At 39.5% G+C, this 13,387-nt stretch overlaps 1 protein-coding gene across 2 annotated transcripts in view; it reads left to right on the forward strand.

Annotated features, from left to right (window-relative positions):
- The window catches only part of FNIP2 (folliculin interacting protein 2), a 50,503-nt gene that overhangs the window by 8,780 nt on the left and 28,336 nt on the right, over positions 1-13,387 (forward strand). The window contains exon 1 of one of the 2 annotated variants that reach the window (XM_053940792.1): positions 8,449-8,633. The exons of the other annotated variant lie outside the window; for it this stretch is intronic. Coding sequence (XP_053796767.1) covers positions 8,449-8,633 — 185 coding nt within the window. Of the gene's footprint in view, positions 1-8,448; positions 8,634-13,387 lie in introns of those variants that run through there. 2 annotated transcript variants of the gene reach the window in all.

Genomic DNA, 13,387 nt, shown 5'->3' on the forward strand with positions numbered 1-13,387 from the left:
TGCTTGTGTCTTTCACATTTGCTTGCCTTTCCTTTCACATTCCCCCAAAATGACCTTTTAAAATCTTCACATTTAACACCCTGCTCTCTAACTTGCACTCTAAAATGGATTGTTCTATACGAAACGTCAAGAACCTTTTGTTTCTAAAATGTCCTGTCTTGTTTAACAGCTTGGGTTGAACAAGGTGGGTGGAGACCTATGAGGTGCTGTGAAGGAAGGTGCAGGTGCAAACAAGAAGAAATTTGGTGCAGAAACCACTTTACTCAGCTGTGGAGCAGCAGGGTTAGTCCATGCATAGGGAGGTTTGGTCTTGGTAGATGGCTCCAATGTTACAGGATGCTACTGCATTCTCCTGTTCTGTGCTGGAATCGGGTATTGGCTGGACATTTGTCATTTCCACAGTAGCATTGATAGAACAGTGTTGAAACGCTCTCAGTCATGTCTGTGTAAAGGTCAGTCAGTGATAGAACCAGCTCTGCTTACAGTAGTCTGTGTTAAGCTGTCACACCATGCAGGAATGGTTATGGAGGGCTAATCCTCAGCTGTGTCGAGAAGGCTGGAATAAAGAACAGGGATCTGGTGGCCACTTCACTTAGCAGACTACTGCAGTGACATGCATCTTAGCTCCTACTTGGTCTTGGCTTTTAGCCTGGAGGAAGGCTGCTCTCCTGTGTTAGCCACTTGAAACAGCTTCAGAAGTGCAACCTCTGCCATCTCAACTGTTAAAAGTGTTTCTAGATCACATCAAGTTAAAGAGTTGGAAAAATTAACCCTCTCTTCTTATAAAGGTGTTTGTGAGATTTGCCTGTGCATATAAATCATGCTTACAAAGCACTAAAATTATTTCAGACACAATTCTAACTTAGGGAGTGGGTAAGTAATGCCTAATGACTTTGGTACTTGGGAGACTTGGGGATATGTCAGTCACCTCCTGTGGACTAGATCACAGTAGCTGAGTTCAAAAAAGTTCAGGTACTAAATTTCTTGTGTTCAGAAGTTCTTGTAAGTTGTTTTACACACAGGGATGTATTTTGGAATGCTTTTGAATGGAGCTAGGGAAATAACGGATATTTGGAAATAGCCATTTCTGTTTGTCACTTTATCGTAGTACTTGGTGGAAATGCTGTAAAATGCTTATGTAGAGCTGGACTGGATAATGGGTGCAGGGATAGGTATGCAAAGAAGCTGAAAATGCAAACAATGTATTTTGTAGTGAATGTGAATTTTTTGAAACAATCAGTCAATTCAATGAACCCATGTGCACGTTGATAATGCATCTGTCCAATTTCTTTATTTTTAAGCAAAATACGTCTGTGGAGTGCCAAAGATGACTTGAACCTATGAATTAAACTTTGTTTACTGCTTAAAGAAATAATTCTGTATTTGTATTGAAATGTGTTGGCATACGAACTAGAAATTTGATTGAAATTTGATTTGATTTTGGCTTTTTGTTTGCATTACTGAAGCACTAAAAGTTGACTGTAGTCTTCATCAGAGTTGTATCCTTGGTCCCTGTTTTGACAGAAAGTGAAAATAAAGAGTTTTGTTTGTATTTAAAGGAAGTTGTCCTGAATCTGTAGATGGCTTCTAGTGAGTCTTGTCTGGTAGACTTCTCCTCAGGAGTAAATTGGGTCTGTTATAAAGGATTTTCTTCTACAGTGTTTTTCTGTGGAACACTAAAGGAGCTTGACCAATTTTTACCTTCTTGTGAGGAGGAGGGTTTCTAATTTGTCTAAATAATTGCTACATAAGATGGCTGACTGAAATTTGTTTGCATCTATCAATGTGCAAATCATTCTTACTGCAGGACAAGGATGCAACTGAATTTTCCGTGTGATTTTTATGTTTCTGTTCAAATGTTTCAGGATTGATGGACTGATACTTGGCAGCCAAATGCTAGCATGCTACTGGGTGCGGTCAGCCATAATTACGTACAAACCTGACTGGATAAACTTCTAAGTCTACTATAATACCAGTGTTTTTGAGAAAATGTTTGGGATCCTATGTGAGTAGTTTAGAGTGGTTGGCCTGCTTTAAGGAGGGGAGACTGTTTCATAACTTAATGACTATTTATACATGCAAAGTCCTACGCAACTGGTGGTAAACAGAACGTAAGTCTTTAGCATAGTGGCTTGCAGTAAGGTTGCCCATGCCAGTCAGCTGCAGGACTGTGGTTTGTTTGGTTGGTTTTGTGTGTAGTCTTTTTCATTGAGAAGGTGTATGGTATGAGTGATTTAATTGTCATGATCTTCTGCACGTGGTCCCAAGGTGTGGTTCCTCCTTCCCTTTCCAGTGAAACTTGAAAATAAATCTGTGTAAGCCTTCAAGATTCAGTTCTAGTTACTAGAAAGCTGCTTTCTGTCTATCTACAAGAGAGAGTTAAGGAAAGTGTTTTGGATGGAAGAGACAAATTATCATAACAACAACAAGAGGAGCAAAACGTATTTTTGGCTATAACTAGTGAAAAATGCCGGAGCTGACGTTATATCCGTCCATATTATCATTTCATTCAATCTAAGTCAGGATTTCCTGGCATTCATCTAGACCGAGGCAATGGATTTTGCTGTTCATGCTGTAGCAACTTTTGGGTGATCAAGCATGGCTACTTGTGTATGTGTTCTTTCCCATATTCTTGCCAGTTGGGTAAATCAGTACTTTCTCATAAATATTCAACTTAGGTTTTCTTCCTTCTCTTTGTGGATTTTTGCAGAGTAACTTTTCAGCTGCATTCTCTGTTTTAGAAGGATCAAAACACATCTTGTTCTTACAACAGTTTAACATAACCATTTACAGGGGTCTTACCAATACTGTGTTAGCTAGTCAAAAAAACTGGGCTGCTTCAGCTCTCAGCACTGTTAGAGAGCCACATGTGATATCTTTTCATAGGATAGGAATTTAGGAGGTAAATATTAATTTCTTTTTAAGTGAAGTAATACTGCTGGGTTTGTGCTTTTGGGTTAGATGAAACTCACCCCTTCTTGAAGCAATTTCCCTTGGAAGAGGGCCATGGGGTCCTTGGATAGCACTTGCCTCTAGCCCTCCTTGAGCACGTTCTTTTGTACAGTGGGAGTGCGTGTTCAGAACAATGATGAGAAATGGGGATTTGCAATCTTTCTGCGCCCCTGGAGAGAGTACCCTAAACTTCTGTCTGTAAAGCTTGAGAAAATGCCACATCGACTGCAGTTCACAAAGCCCTCTTGTGAATGTAGCCTTTTCATAGTAGAAGTGGAGGAAATTTCTAAAGAAATGGTTGCTGTTAACATGCGGGTGTTTTTGGCTACTGGGAGTGAAGGTGTTTGTGTGTGTTATAGCAGAAAAAATACTTTCCATTTAGCTAGAAAAAACTGGGGGGAATGTTAAACACCAGGCATTGTTTAGCTCTCTGTATTTATGTATTTACTTACGTCCAATAAATAACATTTTTTCTTAGTAATTTTTTTTCATATTCTGAAATTAATCCTTTGAAGAGATGTTTGAAAGCTGTATACACAATCTTCCTTAAATAAAAATAATAAAATATAGAATATAGGGCTTTATAGAGGAGGGAGAAGGAACAGGAAAGAGCAGGCAACCAAACCCATGCCTCAGGATACTAGCCCTAAGGTGTGGCGATGTCTGTCTTGGCCTGCTCACTTATGTAGGAGATACTAAGGTCTGAGATCTGTCAGTACTTTTATACAGCATTGCAATGGAATAAGAGCTAGTACAGTGTTATAAATACCAGATTCTGCCTTGCATTGTTGCTCAAAATTCTCCTTTGGACAGATGTACAATGTGTAGTTCTTCCTTGTGCTCAAGAGAAGGTGGGGAAAGGCAGAGGCAGGATAAAGGATTTCTCTTAATCTCATTTTCTGGCAGAGGCAGTTCCCAGACGTGCCTTGGCAGTGTCTGTATTTAGTAGCTGTGTTCCTGGCCGCTGGCCCAGTCACATGGCGCCACTGGAACAAGTGACACGGGAATGATGCATTAGCTGAGACCCAGCGCTGCGTGCCGGAGGAGGTGGGGTGGCCTGGCCGGCCCGGCCGCCTGTGCCTGGCCACACAGCAGAGACGCCGGACCCAGCACTGCTTGCTCCCAGATGGCCGCTGCTGTTTGGCTCCAGTGAAAGCTGGAAGTTGGTTATTGCAGGTGCCTTGAAAAAATAAACAGGGAAAGGAGCAGAGTCAAATCCTAGAGAGTGTTAAATCACAAGCAAATTTTCATGTTTTTTGAAATGATAAAGATCATCACTCCGAAACAGCTACTGCAAAATACTTGACTTACTTCGGGTCAGCTGAGCTCTCCTGACTGTTGGAAGCTATAGAGATGACAGCAGAAAGGGGGATGGAAAGGGGAAAGTTGTTTAAAACTAAGCATGGCTTTCTGTATGGAGAAAAGAACTAGGTGGTAGACCTAAGGTGCTAACCTTAATGCAGACTTTACCTTCCTTTGTTTAAAGACCTAGTTTAACAAAAACCACACTTTTCTTAATTCTAAAACACAATTAAATGCATGCCTTTTTTCATGCAATTACAAGCCTTTAGCTCTTCTCTTTGCTAATGAGGAATTCCACTTCTGGAGCTAGCAACTGAGAGTGCTGTCTCTGTGCTATTTGTGGTCCTCCTTCAAACAATGTACTTGCTGGGTGTTTTCTTTAATTAGGGTTTTGTTTTATTGTGGGTTTTATTTTTTTATTTCTGCGTTATTACTGAGATACTCTATGAAAGCTAACTCCCAAACTTCAGACTTGTAGATAAGCCAGTGAGCAGTGATTCCTGATAACTTAGAGAAGTTGAGTTGACGCACTGCTTTAATGGGCTGCTCTTTATGTTTATGGAAAGCTGATGTGTGCACTTTATGGTGACTCCAACTTGCGTAGATCTATTTGTTAACCTCTATTAGCAGTGTGTGTGTCTTGTCATTTTTTGTGCATGTTTGTGATGATATTGCTTTGTAGCAACACAGATGATGAAAAAATGCTTCCAGCCTTACAAAAATCCAGTATATTGTCCTTTCCTAAGCAGGGAATCTGTGGAATTCTAGATTTTCAATGAACAAATATATCCAATACTGTTTTGGATTTCATAGAGGAACATACAGAATTATTCTAAAAAAAAAGTGACCCTTCTGTACAGTGATTTGATACCTAGAACTTTGTTTCTCCACCTGAACTTTTTCTTCAGGAAAATCTGTCTTGAGAAAGAGCAGTGCTCCAAATAATACCTTCCTTCACTTGTTGCGTGACTAATCTGCAATGTATCCCGCCTAACTTGTGTGAAACTAGTAACTATGTATCATGCTTGAACAAGGTAGTTCATCTCAGGTTAATAGAGCTTTGCCATATTAGGACTACTTTAAATCATTGTGGAAAAGGAATGTGGTGTGGCATCAGCACAACTCTTCCATATCTGAGGTTTTAGAAAGAGAAGAAACAATGCAGGGTAAATGAGGCAAATTAGGAGGGAGGATGGGAACCTGTCTTCCCCATAAGCTATTCAATGGACTAAAAAAGGGAAAATCATCATTAAGCAATCCAAAAGGGATTCGACTTTATCATTAAATATGTGTTTTGGCACTAATCCTGAGTGTCTGGGTCTAGGCATTTTTTGTGTATCAATTTTGCTAAGTGTTTGTTTTGCAAAAAGAAATGCTCACTGAAACAGTAGGTGTGATTCAAACTTTTTTCCTAAGCTTCTGTAGCCACTTCTAAAAGCTGTTTGGAAAATAAAACCTTGCATGGGTCTCTGAAAATATTCTCTTAGATTTGAAAACAGTGCTTAAGTTTTAGTGGACAGCTGTAACTTATACAGAAAATTATTCTTAAACTATGCTGCATACATTTATTTCCTCTTTCCCCCACCCCAAATTTTCTTGCTAAAGTATTACCTTGAGTCAAAATCATTTAGGCAGTTGTCTTGCAGTGAAGATGAAGGACAGGAAAAGACCTACAAACAGAGCAGGTGACATGCTGTCACATAGCCTAGAAAAAGAGTGATTAAATTCAGCTTCACAGAGGATTCTATCTGCAGAGCAGGACACTTTCTTCCATTTTCTGTGTTATCTACTTTATGGACTGTGTGTGTTTTCCATGTGTGGATTTATGTATTATTTTGTTGTTGTTTAGAAACTGTTGTGTGAATTTGCAGCGTTAATTCTTCAGGTACTTTAGGATTTATATTATTCTACAGATGATTGCATTTACAGATGAGGTAGTGTTGTGAAGCACATCTATTTAGTGAGCTTACAGGAGTTCCTTGTTCTAATTCCTGATGGGAATTTGATAGTTTGATGAATGTTCCAGAAGTTTTTGGTTTGTTTGAGGAAAGGGTAGTACAGGAGTGAAAGCTATGATTTCCTCATCTTAGTCAAAGTGTCTTATTTCATTTCTTTCATTTGTGCTTCAAAGATGACTGGTAACATTGGTGTTTAAAGTAGTCTTCCTCAATGAGGTGAGGACTAGATTTGTCTTCTCCTAGATTATTTAAGTCACTTGAGAACAGGCCAAAGATTTCACTTGTTTGCCATTCTTGGAAGAAGGAGTGATTGGGATCCAGTACTTGTTGCTTCTCTGGGGATTGAAGTGGAGCTGGTTTTTTTATTGCTATAGGTTTCCCTCAGCAACAGAGCAAGCTGTCCAACCTAACCTTGCTCTAGTTTTTTGCTTCACTTCTGTCCAGTTTTTAGAGGTTGGGGTTAACTGTGATTACAAAATCATTTTAAGGGTGCTGTGCTATTTAGCAGGTTGCACGTAGCACTGGGTTTTGAAATCCTGCTTCGAACTCTACTGCTGGTCTGGTTGACTATTAACGAAGTTATTTTCCCTTTTTAACCTGGAAGGGAAATTGCAGTAGGGCTGTTATCTTATAAAATGTCCAAAATTTTACTGATGAGGAGAAAGCCCGTTGTAATTCATGAGAGATATGACTTATGAGCAGATATGTCTGGATAACTTATTTTAAAGCAAAGATGGGGAAGAGGACTTTGTTCTGCAGTAGAATTACCAGAGCCTAACAGAACATTCTGTGTGCAGTTTTGGACACTGCAATACAAGAAAGATATTTAAGCTATCAGAGAGTGCCCAAAGGAGGGCAAAAAAGATGATGGAGGGCCTTGTGGAAAAGCTGTATGAGGAATGGCTGAGGCCACTCAGTTTGTTGAGCTTGAAGAACAGGAAGGAGACTGAGAGGAGACCTCATCACAGTTACAACTTCATCATGAGGGGAAGAGGAGGGGCAGGCACTGATCTCTTCTCCGTGGTGACCAGTGACAGGACCCAAGGGAATGGCCTGAAGTTGTGCTGAGGAGGTTTAGGTGGCATATTGGAAAAAAGTTACTCACCTAGAGGGTGTTTGGGCACTTAAACAGGCTCCCCAGGGAAGTGGTCACAGCACCAATCCCTGACAGAGTTCAAGAATCGTTTGGACAGCACTTTGGGGCATTAAGTGTGACTCTTGGGGATGCTCCTGTGCAGGCCCAGGAGTTGGAGTCAGTGATGTTCTCTCTTGTGTGATCTGATTTTTCTATTCAAAAACTTAAATTTACTTGGGAGTATTTTATTAGATATTTTTGTCATCAGTGCTGTCATTGAATTATTTTAAGAGGCACATGACTGTAAATTCTCATCAAGCAACTTGAAGTCTGCAACAAACCTTTTCTCTTTGTTTTCCTTCATACTTTTCAAAAAAGCTTTTCAAAGTACTAGTGTCAAGTTCTTGTCCAAGCATAAGTAGTATTTGTCCTCAGAAATAAAGTCATTACAGTGCAGAATATCTAGCATGTTTCTTGGTGTTCGTAGTTGGGTTTTTTAAACTGATAACCATATGGCAATGATGACAGATTCTTACTTGCTCCTAAGCTATATGAGGTTGCTAGGGGTTGTCAGATGACACTTGCTCACATGAGAGCCATTAACAGGGTGTTGTAGCCAGTGTTAGAACAACCTTGCAACTAAGGGCGAGTCACTGCAAAAGCAACTCTGCTTTTTTTTTTTTTTTTTTTTTTTTTTTTTTTAAAGAGGCCATATGGTTCAGTCTTGTGACTACATAATTGCCAGCTACCTAAATCACATACCAGGAAACAAACATAGCTAAAGTCAATATTAGCTGTTGTATCTGCTACAGCTTTGCACCAGGCTTAGAAGGGAAACCTCTGACAGCAGCAAGAGCAAGTCCACGATGGCTTCTGAAACCTGAAAGTCATGTCTGTTCTGTTTGGAATAATTGCAGGAGTACATTAGCTACAGCTGTCCTTTGTATTAATGGCTTATAGAATATATGAAGATTGCTTTACCTTTTTTTCCCCCAACTGGAAATTCAACAGAGTGTCTTCCTTTAAAGGGAAGAAAGCTGATGGTAAATTACCATTGTTAATGGTTGATCGATAGTGAAGAAACTTGCTTGAGGCTGTTTCTCTTCAGCAGGTATTTCGTTTCTTTGAGGGAGCTTTACAAGAGGATTTGTAGCTAAGAAAATGTGTGGGGGTACACCAAAAACTGCAAATGGCACTGGGGGACAAATAGAAAGAACAAGAAACAACAATGATGTACGGCTTGGAAATAATCGCTCTTGTACCAAATTGGATGAAAGAATTAGAAAGTCTTTGAGAGACGAAAGTGTCAGCTGTGCCAACAAAGTGACTAGACTGCTGCAAAACAGGTATGCACGTAACTTTTTTGGTGTATATGATTTTTGATAAAGAAAGGACATTTTAATGTGACACTAGATTTATAATCATGTGCCTAAAAGGCTATTTTGTAAATAATTGAGAAAGTTCTGTTAAAAGCTTGTTTTTGATGATGATGCTGACTGAAACTCCTGAAAGTCTTTCCTGTTTGAAACTGAACCGTCATTCTTGACTCTGATCTCTAAGATTTATGTATATGCAAACTGAGGCATAAAGGGTAATTGCTTTTCTTTTCAGTTAAGGTTAAATAATCTTACATTCGCTTTCTAGTTCCCTAATTAGTTTCCCCTCTTTTACTTTTTTTGCCACCTCCTGTGTTAGTGGGTCAAGTACTAACAGTGTGTGGAGCTGACAGGAGAGAATACTGTGAAGTGGGGGAACCCTCTGTGAAGAGAGGGGAACCCTCTGCTTTTCTTGTAAATTACCTCTAATTCAAGCATAACATCAGAGTAATCTGAAGTGGGAATGATATTTATTTAACTTTTGTGTTGTCCTTCTCAGACATGTGCCAACGTGTCTCCAGTGTCTGACTCTTTATAGGTATATAGCTGTGTTGAAAATATGGTTCAAGGTGCCTTTTTCCAAATTCTAGCACCCAAGTGTTTTAGAATTAGTATTCTACATTCAGGATTGCTGGCCTAAGAAGTAGAAAAATATAGATAAATATACATAGATGTTTCAGTCTGGTTCTCTAGCCTGTAGATGTTGCACTGAAGGAGTGAGGGGTTAGTCACTTTCAAAAACAGTTTTAGGTCAGCTGAAGTAGTTTTTGAATATAAATGAATAGGTCACTCTTCAGTTATTGCATGCATGCTGATAATTATAAAGGTGAAGAAAAGCTTTCTTTGTAAACATTAGAGTTCAGAGATCTGTATTAACTGAAAGTATTTATTCACGTCAGAATGAGGAAAATTTTTTGTGAATTTTTTCCTGGAACAAACAAGTTTGCTTTCCCCTAAGTAAGAGAGATCTTGCCTCCATGTCTTATAACTGTAATTGAAGAAATGTTGAAAAAGCCAAAGGAAAGTAGCATGTGTAGGAGAAAATAAAGCAAGCTTAAGCTTCTCTGGGGGCAAAGCTTTTCAGGATATCAGTAAGCTGTTCCAAACTTGTGGTTTCCTTTCAAAAAATTAAAAAAAAAAATCCATAGCATTTTCATATCTGTAGTAGACCTGGTTCTGCTGTCATATGAACACAGCTTGGTTTGGTTTATTTATTTTGACTTGAAGATAGTGTTTGTTAGTTCTAGCATCTTCCACATATGGTGAAGATACAATCTGAAGGTGAGGCTGGGTAAGCTGACCTGCTCAAACAGACTGATGGTGTTGAAGGAGCCACTTCTTCATTTGTTTTTTTGGCATCATGCTCTTGTCCTTTTTCCCCTTGTCCTGTCCTTGGTCTTTTAAGTTCTTTTGGAACTCGCTCCCCTTAGGGAGTCAGCTCACTAAGCAGACAGAGAACTGACTAGGGAACAAGAAAACTCAATTAACATCCCAACTAGCCTCAGTACTTACTTGGAATGGATCACAAACATTTTCTTTGTGCCCTTTCCTAAAGGTATGTAGTTCCATGGTGAGTGAGTGAGTTAGTCTAAGTCATGCTGCCACCAAGAGGTGCAGGTTCCACTGCCTTCTACTTCTTCCTTTCTCCAGCCATGTTTCTGATCTACTTTCATGTGCTTGGATAAACTTCTGTTGCTGCACAGAATTCAGTTTACGGAGGGTCCAACAGTTAGCAGAGCAGACACAAGTAACAGGGTCGCATAGCTACAAAAAGGGGTGAAAAGATTTGTGGGGCTCTTACTTCTGTGGTCAAATAAGAAAACATGTTTAGTCAGAACAGCCACATTTAACCTGAAATGTGAATGTATACACAAGATCATACTAATTTAGTTCATTCCACTAATTTTTAAGAATATGCAGGACCTGGCATTGCTAAGTAAGCCATAAGCTGATATAGAGATAAGGAAGTAACATTTTGGGGTTTTGGTTTTTATGCATGTGAAAACAGAGCTGACCAATGGGTCTGTGTACTGTCTGTATTCTTCAACATTCTGCTTTTAGGAGATGATTGAACACTCCTGCTGTCCATGTTTTGGGGGAACTGTGTTAACATAACCTCTCTTAAACAATAAAGGGTGGAAGTACTGTAAGCAGTACTCATCAGCTTTTGTGATGGGCATAAACATCCCAGTCATCTGACTAGTCTTGGGCCTGCTGCTGGATTCCATGTGGAAGTAATGACACTACATGGACTTGTATGCCGGTGTAAATTGCCTATAGATATGCTTGATATTATCAAATGAGGATCTCTTCTGTAATGGGTAGGTCTGCTGCAGGAAATGCATTTGTAAGCAATGGCATCATTAAAACATAAGTTCGATATTTGGTTCAAACTGTAGGAAGCGTTATCTGAAATTATTTCCCTAGATTTGGTTTACTAGTCACATGAAGCTCTGTATAATAGATTTTGTGTAATTGCTTAGCTTGTTGATGTCTGGTACTAAAGAATCTGTAGTTCTGGCAGATTGCAGCAGTTTTTGGTTCTAGCATGTTATGTGGAAAAGGCTGTTAAGTTGGCTTCTACTTTAACATAAAATCCAGTTCATGCCTTATACAGAAGTCAGCACTGTGTGAACAACATGAGGTTTGCTTTAGTGCATAATAAAAGAATTTATTTGTTCATAAGGAAACCTGAATTCATGCAACCCTGCATCAGTGGATAGATGCAGGGCAAAATTGGCTTAATCTGTGTCTGAAATGCATCTTAGTTTAGACTTGCAAGCCTGTGGTCTGAAGTATGGATGCTGCTGTGCCAGTCGTGGAGATAAATAAGGCTTTGCTTTTGCAAAGAATTTAAGCTAAAGTCATAGAGATGTGCCTTTTCTTTGTTGTTAAAGGAAGGAAAGACCTGCAGCCTTTTTAAGAAAGTAGCATATTTACTTCAGGTTGTCTGTTGCAGCAAGTAAGTAGTAAATAGATAGCTGTGTAACTGAAGAGGTGTTGGGGTATCTGGTACTGAAGAGCATCAGATTCATGTGGCAGACTAGGATGAAGTGTATTGATGGCTCTGACTTCTCTTGCATTCAGTATAACTGGATTTTCTAATAGCATTGCACAGGCAGTGGGCTGAGAAACTAGTAACAGACTTCTTACACAGATGGTGTAGCAAGGTGTGTAGGATCTCTCTTGGGCAACTATCAGCAACGGTATCGGGTCTGGTCTCATGCAGGTCAGCGTAATGCTGTGACTGCCTTTGAAATGGAAGGCTTGAAAAGAAATCTGCCTGGCACTCTCAGCAATTCTGGAGGCAACATGTTACATAGACATCAAGAAGTTTCCTCACTGTGGAGAGCAAAAGAGCCTTTAGCATTGTTCCATGATGGGAAACCTTGTATATTACATACATACAGCATACTTGTATTAGAGTACCTTACAGTAGAGATGGGTATCTGGCTTATTCTGTCCCAAGATGTTTAAAAATAGACCTTCAGATCGAGGTCTTTCAGGTTTGAAAAAGATGCCTATTTAGGCTTATTTTTTTTAGCTACATAGAAAGAGCACAAAGAAGAAATTAAGCTGGCATTACTTAAAATTATTTTAAAACCACAAATCTGCAAGTGTACTCCTAAAGCAATTGTACTGACTCTAGCAGGCTTTGATAGTGTTTAACTCACTGTTATGGATGTTGACAGAGCATGGAATAAAAGAAATAGCTTCATAAATTCTTGTCTTTTATCTGTACAGTGATTTTTATGCTCTTCTCTCCATTATCTGCCTTCCATTTCTGTAAAGCACAGTTTGGGGAAATTCCTAAATGAAACCTTCTTTTGGGTAGAAGATCAGTGTGGCCTTGACAGAAGTTTGTTATGCAGTTTGTTAAACCAACATCTATTAATAACAGTTGTACTCTTACCCACCAGGTGCAGTCCATCCAGGTCAGGGCTGGGGCAGTGTGACTGAGCATCAGTGCTCTGTGGCACTGCTTTATGCACTAGTAGGTTTTTTCCATTGATTTCAGCTTGTCAGCTACATAACCTGAAAAGTGTTTTCTGTAGTTGAAGTTGAGGCCAAGCAAATCTCCATGCTCTTACGTGCAGACTGACTCCTTTTGGAATTAGAAAATTAGGTTTCTTGTAATTGCCACAATGATCACAGTTTGGCTCCTCAGCCCCTGTGGTTGTGCAGCGAGGCTGGTCGTGTGCCATGTTGTATCTCTGGAGAATGGGCAGATTCTGGCTTGAGAGAATTGTTTTGCTTCAGGTTGAAGTTCAAGTATCTTGGTTTCCTGTAGTAAATTATTTTCAATGGAGCTGGACATCAAGTCTCAGTAATCGATGGCTGCTCTGTAACCCTTGAAATATGTCAGAAAAGGGGGAAGAAGAATGGAACAACATAAATCTTGTCTATCAGTTGCAAGACTTAAACTTTGGGAAAATCTTAACTTACATTGTCAGGAATAGGTCAAAAGGAATTAGGTTTGTGTTGTTTAGAGAAGGAAGAGAGAGGGTGTAAGCCTTGTGCTTTTGAAAGGCTGCAGTAGAGAGGATGGTAATCCTTACTGCCCCTGGGAATATTGCATAAAATAGTACGCTTACCTTATAATAAGGAAGATCCAGGCTGTGTACAGAGAAGAGAGTAATAGTAGTAAGGCCTGGAGCAGTAAGTTTTGTGTTCTCTTTCTGGAAAATTTTGGAAGAAGGTTGGATGAAAATTGGTCTGGCTGT

Source organism: Vidua chalybeata, chromosome 4, assembly GCF_026979565.1.
Source record: "Vidua chalybeata isolate OUT-0048 chromosome 4, bVidCha1 merged haplotype, whole genome shotgun sequence".
Classification (NCBI taxonomy): domain Eukaryota; kingdom Metazoa; phylum Chordata; class Aves; order Passeriformes; family Viduidae; genus Vidua; species Vidua chalybeata.